This window comes from Phacochoerus africanus, chromosome 8 (assembly GCF_016906955.1).
Source record: "Phacochoerus africanus isolate WHEZ1 chromosome 8, ROS_Pafr_v1, whole genome shotgun sequence".
In the NCBI taxonomy this organism is placed as follows: domain Eukaryota; kingdom Metazoa; phylum Chordata; class Mammalia; order Artiodactyla; family Suidae; genus Phacochoerus; species Phacochoerus africanus.
The window spans coordinates 144947777-144966297 of NC_062551.1; the positions used below are offsets into that span (position 1 = coordinate 144947777).

Here is an 18521-nt window from a genome sequence, read left to right on the forward strand (position 1 = left end):
TTTCGGCAAAGATCACTCTGCAATTCCTTACCCAAGGGGTGCACAGACCAGCCTATTGTGTCACTGATGAGACTTGATAGCAATGTTAAAGATGAGTGTTTAGGGCCTTTTATTGGATGATAAGCCTACTTCTGTCGCCATGACAAAAAGAGATCACAGATGGTTAAAATTCAAGTCAAAGATATTTAAATTTTTTTTTTTTTGTCTTTGTTGTTGCTGTTGTTGCTATTTCTTGGGCCGCTCCCACGGCATATGGAGGTTCCCAGGCTAGGGGTCGAATCGGAGCTGTAGCCACTGGCCTACGCCACAGCCACAGCAACGCGGGATCCGAGCCGCGTCTGCAACCTACACCACAGCTCACGGCAATGCCGGATCGTCAACCCACAGAGCAAGGGCAGGGACCGAACCTGCAACCTCATGGTTCCCAGTCGGATTCGTCAACCACTGCGCCACGACGGGAACTCCAGATATTTAAATTTTTAAATAAATTAATTAGGGAAAATATGACTGTTCCATGACTAGTTTTTAAATTAATTTAAATAAATTCATATATATGAATAAAAATATCATTCTTATAATGTTTTATCCCACGATTGCTGTGACTCTGATAGATGAACTTTTCATATCGTGTGTGCCTTTAGTTACATAGAGGAATCTAAGAAGTGTTTAAGGAGTTCCCATCCTGGTGCAGTGGAAACGAATCTGACTAGCACCCATGAGGACGCAGGTTCAATCCCTGGCCTCGCTTAGTGGGTTAAGGATCTGGCATTGCCATGACCTGTGGTGTAGGCTGGCAGCTATAGCTCTAATCTGACCCCTAGCCTGGGAACCTCCATATGCTGAGGGTATGGCCCTAAAAAGCCAAAGAAAAAAGAAATCAACTATACTTCAATAAAAATAAATTAAAAAAAAAAGAAGTGTTTAAGATTATGGCTAAAAATGAAAATTGTGACCATCATTGTATTTCACAAATAACACATTACAGTAGAGAACCTTTTAGATATGTTTGCATATCTTTTGAGGAAAAGCAACGATTCATTTATCTTCTCTCTGTCTTTTATGGTTTGTCTCCAGCCTAAAAAAGTGCATATCATCCCTTCGTTCAGAACAGTGATGATAACTTAACAGAGTAAAGCTCACAGGATGAATATTCTGTAATCAAAGTGATCCAGTGAAAGCAATGTGATTTCTAGAAGACCACAAAAACCCTCAAAAACCCTTCCTTGACCTACTTAGATAGCAAGTTTTGTTTGCTAAGAATTCAGAGCCCGATTATACAGCGGTTCTTGAATCCAGGGCTTTGAGTAAATTCTTACATGGCAGTTACACTTTCACACTCCTAACCAGAGGCCTGTGTAAGAAGGTACCACTCTCAGAGTCATAAGGGAAATGAGTGATGTTCTTTCTAAGCAGCCAGCAGCAGCAAATGTAAGTACTTCTAATTTGCTGTCCTAGAAGGGGAACGGAGACCACTTCCGGGCCCTGAACATTGTCGGGTGCTGCGTTTGGGGGCAGAGGGCCTCAGCCAGCACTGGGAGAGCGGTTTGCAGTGATCTGTCACCCAGACTGCAGCAGAGGGAAGGGGGCCGTGCTTCTTCGCCTCCTTGCTTCCTCTGGCTTAAATGAACTCACCTTTCCCCATAAGTATGACAGTTGCTCATTTGCCCTTCAGAGAAATCGTCTCTCAACATCCCACCCCCACCCCTAAAGGCTAAATAGTCTTTAAGCACAAAGGGTTATTTCTGTTTCCTGAGGATGTGGACAAGTTAAGAAGTCCTCATGCCACAGATAAAATGTCTACCTGGGGTTTCAATTCCCACAATTTAGGGCAAGGTTAGCCTGTTATTTATAGTTTAAGGCATATATGTTTGCTGAGTTTTTCTTTGACTCCAACAACTACTAATTTCTTTCCTCAGTTCACCTCTGCCACCGCCCACAGCTCTTCTTGCCTGAAAATCACGAGTGCAGGTGCCCAGAGTTAAGCCTTAGATCTGACTCTCAAAAGTATGGAGAAAGGCAAAGATCCAAAGTCCTCTCTTTCACTGAACATGGATCAGGTGAATCTTTGGATTAAAATGGTGCCAAACTTACTGATTCTTCCTTCATAATAGTAGAACCAAGAATTAAGTATATAATTGTATAAGTCAGTCCGTGTCACTATAGTAAGTTAAACACCCTAGAATACTACGAATGCAAATTGAATTTAGCAAATATTTTTAAGATTATCTTGATTAATTTTTTCTTAATAATTAGAGCCCCAAACACAGTGATTCACACTTGGGGCAGTGACTTTAGGAGCAGGGAATTGTATCAGAACCTCCCCATGTTTTATGCCTTTAAAAAGATGTAGGCCCATTAATGTCATATTTTTAAAGTGTAAAATATGCCTTCAAATAAGATTATTGAAAGTCAGTGCTTACCATAGCCGATATAATGAGCTGCCTTTTACAGGCAAAGACTTGAGGCTCAGACTGATGAAGCAACTCCCTGGCTGATAAGAAGTATAGCCTGGACACAAAGCGAATGGTGCAACTGCCTTTTTTCTTCCTAAATCTTCGCCTCAAAATTTCTCAATAGGATCTGTTTCAAAGTTGATGACATTAGGTTGGAAGACAAAAGAGTAAGTGAAAAACAGATGAAAAGGGCAACACTGGAAATCCGAAGTGGCTCTCCCTCACATATGCTGTGCGTGGCCAGGCTAGTGTTGAAAAAATGTTTTTTTTTTTAATGTATTGGCAACATTTAAAAATTTGTGGAGTTCTTCTTGAAATTTCATACTTCTGCCCTCTTGAAGAATCAAAAGATCTAGGAATACTGGGCCCTCATAAATGCTGGAGCCAGGCAGTGGCTGTGCCAGTGCCTGTAGACTATTGGTGAGCTTCCTCTCTGCACTGTTCCTACCAGCCTCCTTTCCTCATGTATTTCACCAGCCTGGCCCCTGGAGACATTTGAATTTGCAATTCCTGCATTAAACTAATATGTGAACTGTATTAATTTGCCTCCTTTTTTTTTTGGTCTTTTTCTAGGGCTGCATCTGAGGCATGTGGAGGTTCCCAGGCTAGGGGTCTAATCAGAGCTGAAGCCTATGTCAGAGCCACAGCAACACCAGGTCGGAGCCGCATCTGCAACCTACACCACAGCTCATGGCAACGCCGGATCCTTAACCTACTGAGCGAGGCCAGGGATCAAACCCGTAACCTCATGGTTCCTAGTTGGATTTGTTAACCACTGAACCACGACAGGAACTCCAGTTTGCCTCCATTTTAGCAAGATTGGTAATTACCAGTTAATTGTTAGACTTTCATTTGGATTTTGAGTGCACCCCAACACTTACATCCAGAAGAAATGTCTTTTCCACATATTAGTGTCTCTTGAAAATATCCAGGACATTCAGCAGTACAGTATACAAAAGCTTGTGGCTCCAGAAAGTTGTTATACCAAAGACGAGATGTCGTTTTATTAATTCTTGTGATTTGAAATCTTTCTTTGATGCCATTTTTATAAAAGTAAATTTTCCTTGGTTGGCAGTTCTTAATTGTTGCTTGGCAATATATAGAGATATTCACACCCATCTTAAAAACTGCGGCTGGTTCTACCCAGATGTGGCCAGAGCAGTTTATATTTGTAATCCCTGGAAAACAAATCAATAAAATTAAAAATTCAATGTAAAACATTAAAGCAAGAGAGTCACAAAAATATGCTATGGCATTAAAATTTTTTCAATTAATTGAATGATTTCCATTGGAAAAGAGTTTCAGGAAGCAGTGGATCACTTAATTACTTAGTTCATTAGAGTGTGTTTTTACCATGTTCTGTTGACATTCAGCAGCGTGACACAAGACCAGAGTCGGCTCTCAGCTTTTCAGCTTCTCTTAACTGTCCAAAGAGCAAATATAATAAGCTCTCCTACATTAAAAATGAGGACTGAGGCATTTTTAGGTTACCCTGTTTTTTCAAAGGCAGCGTTAGAAATAACAATTGGCGGAGTTCCTTGGTGGCTTAGCAGGTTAAGAATCCAGCATCATCACTGCTGTGGCTCTGGTTATAGCTGTGGTGCAGGTTTGATCCCTAGCCTGGGAACTTTTTCATGTCACAGGTGCAGCCAAAAAAAAAGGCAGTAACAATTGGCACTGCAGAATTCAATTCTCTAGCTACTCAATCTTTAATTCTTTTATAGATATAGGCTACATTTATCAGAATATTATGAGTTTAATGGATAAAATCATACTCTTATTAATGGAAAAATTTATTGCTTGATAACTACTTAAAATTAATCATTAATTTAATAACATGGGAAAATGTTCAGGATATAATTTAAATTAAAAAACAAGGTGCAAAACATTTAGTATAAGCTCAACGTTAAAAATAAATGAAGAGAAATACACTGAAATATTAACAATGATCATCTCTGTAATCATTAGAGTAATTTTTAAATTTTTAATTATATATTTCTGTGTTTTAAAAATTACATAATAATGTGTTGTTTTTACAAACAAAATCCAATAATTTAAAATCATTTACATAAACTCAAATGACAGTGCAATGCAATATCAATTAAATTCATATCAAGGAAAATTTTATTTTAGGCTTTTTCTGGAAATACTTGTGTTAAAATATCCCAGGAAGTTCCCACTGTGGTGCAGTGGGTTAAGGATTCAACTGCAGCAGCTCAAGTGGCTGAAGAGGCATAGGTTTGATCCCTGGCCTGTTGTAGTGGGTTAAAGGATCCAGTGTTGCCTAAGCTGTGGCTCGGATTCAGTCCCTGGCCCAGGAACTTCCATATGCCACAGGTGTGGCCATTAAAAATAAATAAATCTGAAAACCTCATCCAAATAGTCATATTTTAAAGGTCAGGTTTTTTTTGTTTGTTTGTTTGGGTTTTTTTTTGTTTTTTTGTTTGTTTGTTTGTTTGTTTGGCTTTTTAGGGCTACACTGTGGCATGTGAAAGATCTTAGGCTAGGGGCTGAATCGGAGCAGCAGCTGCTGGCTTACACCACAGCCAAAGCAATGCCAGATCTGAGCCACATCTGGGACCTATACTGCAGCTCATGGCAACGCCAGATCCTTAACCCACTGATCGAGGCCAGGGATTGAACCCGTGTCCTCACGGATACTAGTTGGATTGGTTACTGCCGAGCCACGATGGGAACTCGCAGTATTGGATTTTTAATATCCTTCTCTTTGAAATTCAAAGCTTAAAGAATTAACTTTTTGTATAATATAAATGTAATTGAATGTCTATTTATGTAGTGGACATTTACATATAAATAATAAATATTTAAAAGTTGAAGTAATGATAAAAATAGTTCCATCATTATCAACAGGGAATTGAAGCTGAAGAGATGAAAAGAAGTTTTAAGAAAGCATCTGACTGCTTTAAGTTCAACAATTCAAATTCAGACAAACTGCATCTCAGCACCTTATATGTGAATACTATCATGAAACCATTATGAGTAGTGTTTTGAGAATCCATAGAAAATATAAACAATGTCAGAAGTCTCCAGATTTGGACAAATATCCTGGTTTTCAAAAATGGAATAAAGAAAAACCCCAGAACACTGAACCACTGAGCTTCACAACATTCTGGAATGAATTAGTAAATCAATGATTTTTTGGTACACAGAAAAAAAATCAGTAATTGGTAGGAGTCAATATGGATTATACAAGAATAAATCATACAAATATATTTTAACTTCTCTTTTTAATATGCTAAAATAAGCTATATAAATATGTTAATTTCTTTTTTTTAGATAGATCAGAGAAATGCTAAACAGTATATTTTTTATTTCAGCAAAGTTATTGAAAAGGATTAACATATCATTGTAGCAGAAAACTTAGAAAATGTAGTCTGGATGATGTTAAAAATATTCAGAGTAGATTGAACAATAATAATAAAGTAATTTCTAATGGATAGCTGGAAGGTCTGTAGTTCCATATATCACATGGTCTTGTCTTGCTTTTTTATGCTTTATATTAATCACTTGGATACATAAACAGAACTCCTACATATCATTTGCAAATTTCCAGGAACTGGAAAAAGTAGCTGGTGCATTGTTTCTCCTAAATCTTCTTGGATAGCTGTTGGTCTGACTCTGGAAGTGTCCGGTCTCCTGCTCGAGGGATTCTAGTTCTCGTGGTGGGGTTACTTCTCTATCTCTAATATGTGCGTCCCGACTGACAGAAGACAGTTTTGCTTTTGTCACTAATCTAAGTAACTTGCATGATTTGCAAAGCTTCCTTCAAGGTCTAGAACGCCGCCTTGGTGTTGCTTACCTCCTAGTAAATGAATTCCTATCATCTGCCCAGGACCCTGTGCCCCCCGTAGAAACTCTCAAATGCCAATGTCTTCCTTGCCTGAAGTTTTGGATGATCTTCTTGGATTCCTAAAACCTGCATGTGCCTTTGTCATAGTGTCAGGTGTGTGCGTGTGTGAATTAAAAGGCAGGAGTCATATCAGCACATAATACTGCTGCACCAATGTGTTGTGAGGAAGACAAGGCTCAGCATAACACCTGCCACATAGTAACCAACAACAAATGATTTGTGGAATTGAATTAAGTTCAAATGTTTGGGAGTTCCCCACGCAGCTCAGCGGAAATGAATCTGACTAGTATCCATGCGGACACAGGTTAGATCCCTGGCTTCACTCAGTGGGTTAAGGATCTGGTGCTGCTGTGAGCTGTGGTGTAGATCACAGGCACACTTTAGATCTGACATTGCTCTCGCTGTGACGTAGACTGGCAACTGCAGCTCAGATTCGACCCCTAGCCTGGGAACCTCCATATGCCTTGGGTGCGGCCCTTAAAAAAAAAAAAAGTTTGATGAATTATCATACAGATTACAATTGTCCAAAGATAGAATATGCCAACTCAAAATAATAAACTCCTTTGGGAAAATGTTGGCATATGAATTCAAGGTCTGTCTGCTAGAGATGCTTGATAAAGGAATCCTACATTAGCAGGGAGGTTGACTTTATTTCATGTCACGTATTTTTTTTTTTTTTTGGCTTTTTAGGGCCGCACCAGCAGCATATGGAGGTTCCCAGGCTAGAGGTCTAAACGGAGCTACAGCTGCCGGCCTACACCACAGCCACAGCAACACCAGGTCTGAGCCTCGTCTTTGACCTACATTACAGCTCACGGCAATGCTGGATCCTTAACCCACTGAGTGAGGCCAGGGATCAAACCCGAAACCTCATGGTTCCTAATTGGATTCGTTTCTGCTGTCCACGACGGGAACTCCATGCCACGTAATTTTTTTTGTGTGCGTATAATCTTCCCACTCTAATAATTTTTGACTCTTCAGAGCTCCTGATATAATGCCATGAACATAATAAACACTCAATATTTTATTTGAATAAAAGATAGTAATAGGTACTGAAAATACCGTACCTCCATGACACCAATTGAAGAATATGTAAAGAGCTATGACCACATCCCATTGAGTTGTGACCTGATTCATGCCTGAAAGCAGGAAAGTGCTCTTTGTCGCTTTCTAGAAAAAATATGAAAAATGTGTAAATGGTAATATTTTATAGAACAACAACAAAGTCATAATAAAATAAGCTTTTTTTCTAGCAGTTGTTTTTGATGAGATCTTTGATTAGGAAGACAAGAAAGGGAAGAAGGAAAAAAAGGAGGGAGGAAGGAAACAGGGCAAAGAAGAGTCACTGGTGTGTGAGGAGGTATAATAAATAGAGGTGGAGGAATAAAGCAAAAGAAGGGAATTTCATACCCTTCAAAATCACTCTGGATTATCATAGTAGGGCATTTTGACCCTTGATAAAATACAATTCCTTCTAATCGTGTCTCTCTCATCAGTAATCTCTTTCTGCTCTAACACCTGATGCTTCATTCTTTTCCTGAAGAGTCTACATGCCTTTCGAGGTTTACATACCTTTCAAGCTCCAGAAATATCAGTCTTTGATGGGTAAAACTTAGGAAAAGCCAAAAATCTCAGAACTTCCAGAGAAAAGTCTTTCAAAATGAAGAAAGAGGAAGTGAGACAAAGGCTTATGTGCTATCACCAGTTAAAGACACAGAAAACCCTTTTATCTGTAGAGAGCTCATCAGAAACACATCATAGACATTTCAAACAATATTGCCACTAATTTACAACTGTGGTTAGATACTCAGTTAATCAGTTACCTACCTTATTGGACAATTCATTTATCCAATAGTCAACATTATTCAGTTATTTTAACCTGTTTAATAAAACTTGAGCCTTTCATATAAAACAACAAAGCTCATGAATTATCACAGCGCACAAGATTCTGATACCATTTTTTAAAACTGGGGTCCCCATGACGTATGACTCTTGGGATCCCTTTCGTAATTTGTTAGTCATCGTCGATCTTCTCTTTAAAAATAATAGGCAAACAAGCCCTAAGATAGTTAGAAGTTAACTCTTCACCTCACAGAATATATGCAATAATATTGTTTTAAAGCGATGTGATGTCAGACAATATTACAAATTCAAACATTCATCAGTAACCACTGTAGGAACTATCACAAGAACTTAGAAGAGGAAAAACATCTTGGCCCATGTATTTCCAGAAGGAAATATAGCTGTTTTTTTGAGTATGTAGATGATCTGTGTCTCTTTACCTTTCACCTTGTTTGAAGCACATAATTCCACTTCAGAGCCAGGCTGCTACCCTTCTTGCCTCTATCACGTCTTCTTTCTTTTCTGCCTACCCATCAACGATCACTTCAGATGTTCAGCAGTGAGGCAAATGGAAATGTCAGCAAAGCCCCGACCTACATTTCAGATTCTTGAAGAGGAACTCAAACTGCCCGGTTCAAAATGACTGGCTCTTATGTCACTATTTGGGAAAACCCAGATTTCTGAAAGTGAACTGCTTTGTCAGTACTTTTTTTTTTTTCTCATCTTAGTTTAAAACTATCTGTATCATCCTAGAAGTGGAATACCGATAGATGCTTTAACTCTCAAAATCTGTGCCACTAATGACGCGTGGTTTTAATTTGCAACCAAGGTTGATATTCACAATAAACCTGTTTCTTAAGAAAGTTTAAATGCTATTGTTGCACACTTATTTATTTTACAAGCATTTTTGAACATCTCATATGATGTGCCAGGGGTCGAATGGGAGCTGGGGTGTAGGTCACAGATGGGGTTTGGATCTGGTGGTGTTGTGGCTGTGGTGTTGGCCAGCAGCTGCAGCTCTGATTGGACCCCTAGCCTGAAAACGTCTATATGGCACAGGCGTGGTCCGAAAGAAAGAAAGAAAGGGAAGGGAGGGGAGAGAGAGAGAGAAAGGAAGGAAGGAAGAGGAAAAGGATATCAGTTAATTTTTTGGGAAATTTGGACAGTGGAGATGAGGTTGATGGACAGCTCAGTGCAAATCAGGACCCACTTATTCATTTTAATGGGGGCTAGTGGTAGTTCTTAACTATGTTTCCAAAAATGTCTGTCATGTATATCTTTTCTTTGGTGAACAGTCTGTTGAAATCTTTTGTCCATTTTTATTGGCTTATTGTTTTTCTTATTACTGAGTTTTGAGAGTTCTTTATATGGCTTGGAAACCAGTCCTTTAGGAGACACACATTTTGCAAATATTTTGCCCTAGTCTGTGGCTTAGTTTTTCATTTTTTATCAATATCTTTTGAAAGAAGTTTCTAATTTTAATTAAGTCCAACTCATTAATTTTTTTGTCTTTTTGCCTTTTCTAGGGCCGCTCCCGCAGCATATGGAGGTTGCCAGGCTAGGGGTCCAATCGGAGCTGTAGCCACCGGCCTACGCCACAGCCACAGCAACGCAGGATCCGAGCCGCATCTACAACCCACACCACAGCTCACGGCAACGTGGGATCCTTAACCCACTGAGCAAGGCCAGGGATCGAACCCACAACCTCATGGTTCCTAGTCGGATTCGTTAACCACTGCGCCACGACGGGAACTCCCCTAATTAATTATTCTAATGATTCTTTTTTTGTCCTCTGAGTCTCTGCTTATATTTTTATCAATGGATCAATATATAATCTTGCTTTATGTGTGTTTCTGTTTAAAGATCTTATTTAACGTATATTGTTGACTCAGTGACATTGAACTCAGGGCTAATGGCCCTATGTAATTCATTCCTGAACAAAGCTTAACTAACGTGCAAGTTCTTTGTAATGTAATTGCAGGCTTCTGGAACTTAGGAGCACTAGACAACTTCAGGATTATACTTGGGGGCCATTTTAAACAGAAAAATCACCAACAAAAAGCACAAAAGGTGAAAAATATAACACTAAATAGACATCAGAAAGGGCACTTGATTACAGTATGAGAGCAAATTAGCTGGGAACTTGCATCTTGGGTGTCTCAACTTTCACCAGTGTATAAATCTCTGCAAATGACCAGCAAAGTCCTGTAAGTACTGATTTTCAGTTTATAAATAAATTTTAGCTAGTAAATAAGTTCGCCAAATAATACCAAATTGGAATGATGAGGATCAACTATGTAATGTCTCATGTAAGTGGTTTGACTTCATTTGCTAATCAGAAAAATCAAGACCCATTAGCTTCGCTTTCTTCCCATTGGCAGGGTTACTATCTGGGGACCCCAGTACAGTCCAATTTAAACTTGTCACAGGGTGATTATGTATAACACTCCATTTTATTTTCAAAATGATTCCAGTTTGGAAGATATATTGTCACCCTCTAATAAGCCTGTGAGTAATAAACTCTTTGTTTCCTAAAAGTTACATAATTTCCAGTTTTTCTCTAGCCTTTTGTAAAAGTTTGGAATGGTTGTTGGCCTAGGTGATGAAAAGGGTGATTGAGTATAAAATGCATGATCTTGAAAACATATCATGTTAAACTAGTATATTTTGAGTTAACACATCATCAGGGTAAATACATTATAATGCAACATTTAGATTTTTTCCAACTTTTCAAAAAAGATCCACTTTAGGGATCTTCAGAACAGAAGGAAACAGAACTGTAGTCCATATGCAGTTGTGCTTTTCTATAAATTTACCTGCCTGTTGTGAGTTGAAAATATCTCCAGTTTCCCTTTCCAGAGGCAGCAAACATTGTCATAAACAGACTGACTACTAGAAAAGACTCCTTGAAGTGGATTGGTTGGACTCTCCTGTTTAAAAAGTATAGCTAGACCAAGACCGTTAAACTGTTGCTTGGCAATACTGGTCTGCCATTGAGGAAGAGACCTAGAGGGATCTATCTTGCCTCAGAATTCAGAAGCCATATATGGGTGGGAATGAGCAGAAAAGAGTAGACTGTTGATCTCTGAAATGGGAACTTGGTGACTCCCTGATTCTGAAAAGAGGTGGAAGACCTACTACCTCTCTATAGGAAAGTGATATGGCAGCCCCAGCCCATTTTTTTTGGGGGGGGAGGGGTGGTATATGGAAGTTTCCAGGCCAGGAATCAAACCCATGTCACGCAAATCCCTACAGTGACAACGTCGGATCCTTAACCCACAGTGCCACAAGAGAACTCCAGCCCTGGCATTTTGAAATGGGCCTGGCTTGGGACAGATAATCTGGTTAGAGGGGAGGACTAGGGAACTCTCTTGAATTTGTGCCTGCAAAGCAGTTACCCTATTTCTACTTAGATTACTGCATTTCTTTGAAGTGGCTTTTGGTAGGGGAGACTCTCTGAACATTATCATGTGTAAAGCTCCTAAGCCTTCCCCTTGAAGGTATAACTAAATATGCAAATCCTATTAGGTAGACCTGATTTGAAAGGCTTAACATTTTATGTCAGGGTAATCTAGCAATTCTGAATGGAAATCAACCTCATGGAAGGGTGGGGAGACTGGTGGGTGGTTGGATGAGTTATTTTCTGAAGAAGGGAAGATGGCAAGGCTACCCAAAGAGACCAGAGGAAGTCCCCTATTATAGAGATATGCTCAGGGATGATATTTGCACATATCTGCACAATACTTGGTCACTAGGATACAGCGGTACAACCCACTATCTCTTTATACCCGGGTGGAAAACAGGTGTCCGCATTTGAGAGGGCTTACTGTACTACGATGACCGAAGGGTGACTGGTTCCCTCCTCACTCCCTACCTGGGACAAGACACGTATCCAGCCTCCTCCTTGGGCAGTCGCGAATCCAACCAGGATGAAGGAAGAGGGCCTTTAGAAAGGCAACACAAAAATAAGACAGGAGGGCTTTTTTTCCCCTTAGGCAAATAACAGGAGTTATGCTTTGAAACAACTCCCCCAATTCGTGGTGGAATGAAAGTCTTATTGTTGAACAGATGTTGGTCAGAAAGTGGTTTTCTCCTCCCAGTGTCTTCTTTAAACCACCCCAAAGGGAGGCAACTGCATAAGGGGGCCCCTTAAAATTGAGAATGAAAGGAGACAAGCCTGCTGTGAGGATGAATGGACTTGTGCAGTAGCCATTCCTCAGGCCTATGTGAGGTTGTTTCTATGTATACTGCATTAAGGGGCCTGATCGTGGAGTCAAGAACGCTTGCACTCTTTAATATCCTGCACTTTATATGTCCTATTGAAGTGAAGATTTGTTTGGGTAATTGATGTGTCAGCCTGCCTTTCTGTTGTTACAGGCCTCATAAAAGGGCTACGTATTCCTTAAGTGCTTTCTAGGGGCCAGCCTAGACTAGGTAGGGGTTGTGACTACAAAGATGTTAACAGCTTTCCAGGACCCTGAAGTAAGAAAGAAGATCGTATTTCAAAATTACAAGGAAAAACAATAAAGTGTTAATGGAAAGACAGGAAAACAGAGGAATAGAGAGGACTGCAAAGGAGCCTCAGGTTCATACTTTTGCAAGCATCAGCCCCGAATGCCAACTCATGAAAAGCACGGTTTGCGTGATCTGGGTCAATGACTCAGGCTGGGTTTCTCGCCTGTTCCCTCTAGTTTGATCTCGCACTTGTGACTGAACTAGATCTTATGGAACCAAATACTCTGGTTTCTCATCGGATCGTATAAATCTTTTGGCTTTTTTTATGGTACCAGCATTCCTCATTCAGCTGCCTCTAGTGCTATCCTATCCTCCTCCAGTGGGTGTAGACCACACCGTATCACTTTGCCTCACCAGTAGTGCCCAGCTCATCCTCTGGGCCTGCCCTACTTTTCAACGTTCCCAACTGAGTAATTGCGAAAAGTACAATTTCAGTTCCACAATCTTAATTTAAGAAGATAACAGAAAATGTTATTCATTTCAGAAAGCTTTAATCAAAAATATTGAACTTGGGGAGTTCCCTGATAGCCTAGCAGTTAAGGACTTGGTATTGTCACTGCTGTGGCTCAGGTTTCTGCTGTGGCTTGGGTTGGATTCGCAGTCTGGGAACTTCACAGGCCGTGGGTATGGCCAAAAAACATAGAACTTATTTTTCTAAGTTCAAGGCCTTGAAGTTATACATTTTAATTATCCTGAGGACACTTTTGCCTGGAAAAAACTCATTTTTCAAATCTGCCAGATAAATGAGGTGTCATCTTATTAATTTTCTCCACTACCGAATTAACAATGCCATTATTCATAACGAATTATATAGACTCTTTGAAGAGAAATAAACATCATAAATCTTTTGGTTCATCCAAAGGATGGAACCTACATGCAGCTGCTCAATGGTTTTCAGTATCAAACACCTTATGGCTCATTCAGCTCTGTTAGAGGAATCTGAGCTGCTGATTGAATCATCCCCATTTCCTGTGAGATGTGGATTAAAGGTCAACTTTACCTTATTTCCTATAGGCTTGTTAGAGACTTAAGACTGCTAAGAAGTGGAGGTGGTTCAAAACCTTCAATACACACCTCTAGCTCTTGGAGACTTCGTGTGTACTTTTAAGGAGATCAGTTTCCAGATTCTCAACTTGCTAATGTGCCCTTTCCTAAATTTGGTTTCTCTGAGAACAAGCCAGGATTCAAAGTAGTCATTCTTTCTCTTATTAAAGAATGGCATCCATCCCAAATCTCAGCGCTGTGCATTACACTGGGGATAATTAGCTCCAGGGTACCAAGCAGACAGAGAAATGGGAATACTGGTTTCAGGGATGACTCTTTGGATAACTAAACAAGTTTCTTTAAACACATAAGGCTTCTAATCATTTCTTGCACTGCATATATCTTTTTAGAAAAGCAAAGCTTACTAAAAATACTTGTATTTCAGTCCTTGTTGACATACACTGATTTTTAGCCAACTTGGGGCTTTTGGGGTCCATTTTGGAAATTCTGGATATTGGGCATCAGAAGCCATGTGGGGAGCTTAGGGTTATCCTCTTAAATGTAAATGAGATTGTTGGTGGACTGTCACATTTTTTCCTAGACACGTTGGATAAAATTCATGTGTAAAATTTTACTTGATTTCTTTCAAGTTTGCTGTACTTTATGGAATAAAATAGTTAAATGTTATGTTATCAAATTATGTCATGGCAGAGTTCCCATCGTGGCTCAGTGGTTAATGAATCCAACTAGGAACGATGAGGTTGCAGGTTCGATCCCTGGCCTTGCTCAGTGGGTTAAGGATCCCGCATGGCCATGAGCTGTGGTGTAAGTCGCAGACTCGGCTTGCATCCGGAGTTGCTGTGGCTCTGGCGTAGGCTGGCAGCTGCAGTTCCAATTAGACCCCTAGCCTGGGAACCTCCATGTGCCGTGGAAGTGGCCCAAGAAATGGCCAAAAAAAAAAAAAAAAAGAAAAAGTTATATCATGGCATATTTGTTCCTACTACACCTAGTCTCACTTATTTCATCTTATAAACCGTTCAGTAATTTCTATTGTCTATTTAAAAAGAAGTAAACTTATTTACTAATATTCTGTTTAATATTTAGATGCTAATTAAAACATATGCAAAGGGGTACATAATTTTTAAAGTTTATTTTAATGGTATTTAAGGAAAACATTTGGAAGACCACTGCACTAGTATTCACCCATACTAGCGAAACAAAAAACATGTGTGGAAAAAAATACACCAAAATAGCAATAGTGGTTTCTTTGGATTATGGAATTATGGTTATTTTTTCTTCCTTTTGCTTTCCTACAACTTCCTAATTTTTTTAGGATGAGTATATTATATACGATATTTTAAAACCATTTAAATAATATTAGACCCATTAAGGACAGGAAGTCTTTAAAGGGAGAGGTATAATCCTTTCTAATCAATTCTGAAATATGAGGCAGCTGGTGTGTCTATGATGTACACATTTCATTTAGGCAAATTCAACTATAAGTAGAGACAGGGAGAATTTTTATCCTGTTAAGTTATTCTTCATTCTTCTTGCTATCTTCTTTAAAAGAGACCTTGGACTTTTAGTGACTTAAAGAAAAGACAAGCTATATCAAAAATGCAATAATAATGAATATTTTAAAAAGTGAAGTTTATTGTATATATTTAAAGTGTACAATGTGATGATTTGGTATTATGTATACATATGTGGAATGAATCAAGTCAATCAACACATTCATCACCTCTCATGGTTATTCTTGTGTGTGTGTGTGTGTGTGTGTACTTCAGACCTACTCTCTTAGCAAAATTTCTAGTATAAAATATGATACTATGTTATTATACTATGTTTTATACTATACTAATACTATATTATTAATATAATACTATTAACTATATTCACTATGCTTACATTAGAGCCTCAGAACTTATAAACAAAAGTTTGTACCCTTGGATCAACATCTCCCCATTTCCCTCACCCCACAGCCCCTGGGAACTACCATTCTACTCTCTGTTTCTATGAATTTGGCTTTTTTTTATAGATCGCTCATGTAAGTTATAACCAACATTCTCTGTCTGGTTTATTTCATTTAGTGTAGTGTCCACCAGATTCATCCATATTGTTGCAAAAGGCAGGATTTCTTTCCTTCTCATGGCTGAATAATATTCCATTGTGTGTGTGTGTCTGTGTGTGTTCCTCATTGTCTTTCATCGATGTCTTGCAGTTTTCAGTGTACAGATCTTTCACTTCCTTGGTTAAATTTATTCTTAAGTGTTCTATTGTTTTTGATGCTGTTTAAATGGATTTTAAAAAAATTTCTCTGTTGGGAGTTCCCGTTGTGGTGCAGCAGAAACAAATCTGACTGGGAGCCATGAGGTTGCAGGTTCGATCCCTGGCCTTGCTCAGTGGTTAAGGATCTGGCATTGCCGTGAGCTGTGGTGTAGGTTGCAGACATGGCTCGGACCTGGCATTGCTGTGGCTGTGGCATAGGCCAAGGGCTACAGCTCTGATTCGACCCCTAGCCAGGGAACCTCTATGTGCCATGGGTGTGGCCTTAAAAAGACAAAAAGACAAAAAAAAATTTCTCTTTCATATAGTCTGATGTTAGTGTATAGAAATGCATATGGTTTTGGATATTGATTTTGTATTCTGAAACTGTGCTGAATTTATGTATTAGTTCTCGTCATTTTTTGGTGGCATCTTTAGGATTACTCTCTATATTAACTAATGTCATCTGCAAACAGGAACAATTTCTACTTCAATTTAGATACCTTTGATTTCTTTTTCTTACCTAATTGCTCAGGCTTGGAATTCCAGTACCATGTTGAAAGACGTGATGAGAGTGGACATCCTTGTCTTATTCCTAATCTTAACTTTTAGTTTTTCTCTACTGAAGATGATGTTACTTGTGAGATTTTCATATATGAGGTATATTCCTTCTATACCTAATATACTCAGAGTTTTTATCATGAAAGAATGTTGAATTTTGTCAATTGCTCTTTCTACATCTATAGAGATGATCGTATGATTCTTACCCTTCATTCTGTTAATATGTATCACATTTTTTGATTTGCATGTGTTGAACCATACTTGCACCCCAGGGATAAACCTCACTTGATCATGGTGTGTGATCTTTTTAATGTGCTATTAAATTCAGTTTGCTAGTATTTTGTTGAGGATTGGTGCATCTATGTTCATCAGGGAAATTGCCCTGATTTTCTTTTCTTGTGAACTTGGCTGGCTTTGTTATTATGGTAATGCTGACTTCATAAATTGAGTTTGGAAGTATTCCTTCCCCTTCAAGTTTTTTTGAGAAAGATTGCTCTTAATTCTTCTTTAAATGTTTGGTAGAATTCACAAGTGATGCTGTCTTGTCTTGAACTTTTCTTTAGATACTGATTTTGCTCCTTAATAGTGATAGGTCTCATATGTTCTGTTTCTTCTTTATTCAATATTGTAGGTTATATGTTTCGAGGAATTTAATCTATTCTAGATTATCCAATTTGTTGGCATATAGTTGTTCATAGTAGTCTTTCAGGATCCTTTATATTTCTGCAGCATTGTTTGCAATGTCCCTGATTTCATTTAGTTGGGTTTCTCTCCTTTTCCCTTAATCCAACCAATGGTTTGTCAATGTTGTCTATCTTTTCAAAAAATTCAGCTCTTAAGAGTTCCCACTGTGGCATAGTGGGTTAAGAATTGACTATAGTATCTTGGGTGGCTGCTAGGCACAGGTTCAATCCCTGGCCTAGCACAGTGGGTTAAAGAAGTTGGTGTTGCTGCAGCTGCAGCATAGTTACAGCTAAAGCTCTGATTCATTCTTTGGGCTGGGGACTTCCATGTGCCACAGGTGCAGCCATGAATAAAAAGAAATCAACTTTTAGTTTTATTCATCTTTTCTATTATTTTTCTAGTCACCGTTTCATTTATTTATGCTCAGATCTTTGTAATTTCCTTCCAACTTTGAGCTTAATTTATTCTTTTTTTTTTTCAACTTTCTTGAGATGTAAAGTTAGATTTCTTATTTGTAATCTTTCTTTTTACTAATGTATATGTTTATTGCTATGATAATTATTATTAACAATAGAATTATCATTTATTATTATTATTATTACCATTGGCTTTGATGGGAAATTTATATTATTTTCTAAAAATGATTGAAAGCAATAGCAGAAAAAAGTTTTCTTTATTCGTTTGCTACTTCTAATCAGTGGAAAAATATTTATAAAAAATATTTATATTTATTTCACGATGTTCAAAATTTGTTTATTTATTTACTTATTTATTTATTTTGCTTTTTAGGGCCGCACCCACAAGATATGGAGGTTCCCAGGCTAGGGGTCGAATCAGAGCTGCAGCTGCTGGCCTACACCACAGCCACAGCAACACAGGATCCTAGCTGCATCTGCGACCTATACCACAGCTCACGGCAACTCCAGATCCATGACCCACTGCGCGAGACCAGGGATCAAACCCGCCACTTCATGGTTACTGGTTGGTTTCATTTCCACTGCACTACAACGGGAACTCCTATTTATTTATTTGTTTGTTTGTTTATTTATTTATTTATTGGCTGTGCCTGTGGTGAAGTTCTCGGGCCAGGGATAGAACCTGTGCCACAGTAGTGACCTGAGCTGCAGCGATACAATGCCAGATCCTTAAAAACTAGGCCTCCAGGGAACTCCCAAAAAATTTTTAGAGAATTTTTCAGATGAAGAGTGATAGAACATAGCATGATCAAGGCACACATTCACTACTCAGTTTTGGAGGCCTCTCATTCACTTGGCCTTCATGTATAATTAAAATGGAGGCTCGCATTGTAAGGATGATTTTAAGCTACTCAAAATACCAGAGATATC

At 38.7% G+C, this 18521-nt stretch overlaps 2 protein-coding genes across 2 annotated transcripts in view; one reads left to right on the forward strand and one right to left on the reverse strand.

The window, feature by feature from the left end:
- Positions 1-8807, reverse strand: part of IL23R (interleukin 23 receptor) — a 64207-nt gene extending 55400 nt beyond the window's left edge. The window contains exons 1-3 of the mRNA XM_047788723.1: positions 8607-8807; positions 7392-7494; positions 3335-3631 (exon numbers count right to left, since the gene is read on the reverse strand). Of these exons, the coding sequence (XP_047644679.1) occupies positions 3335-3631; positions 7392-7461 (367 nt within the window). The 5' untranslated portion in view covers positions 7462-7494; positions 8607-8807. The remainder of the gene's footprint in view (positions 1-3334; positions 3632-7391; positions 7495-8606) is intronic.
- Positions 1-18521, forward strand: part of C8H1orf141 (chromosome 8 C1orf141 homolog) — a 185593-nt gene that overhangs the window by 72245 nt on the left and 94827 nt on the right. The gene's annotated exons all lie outside the window — the stretch shown is intronic.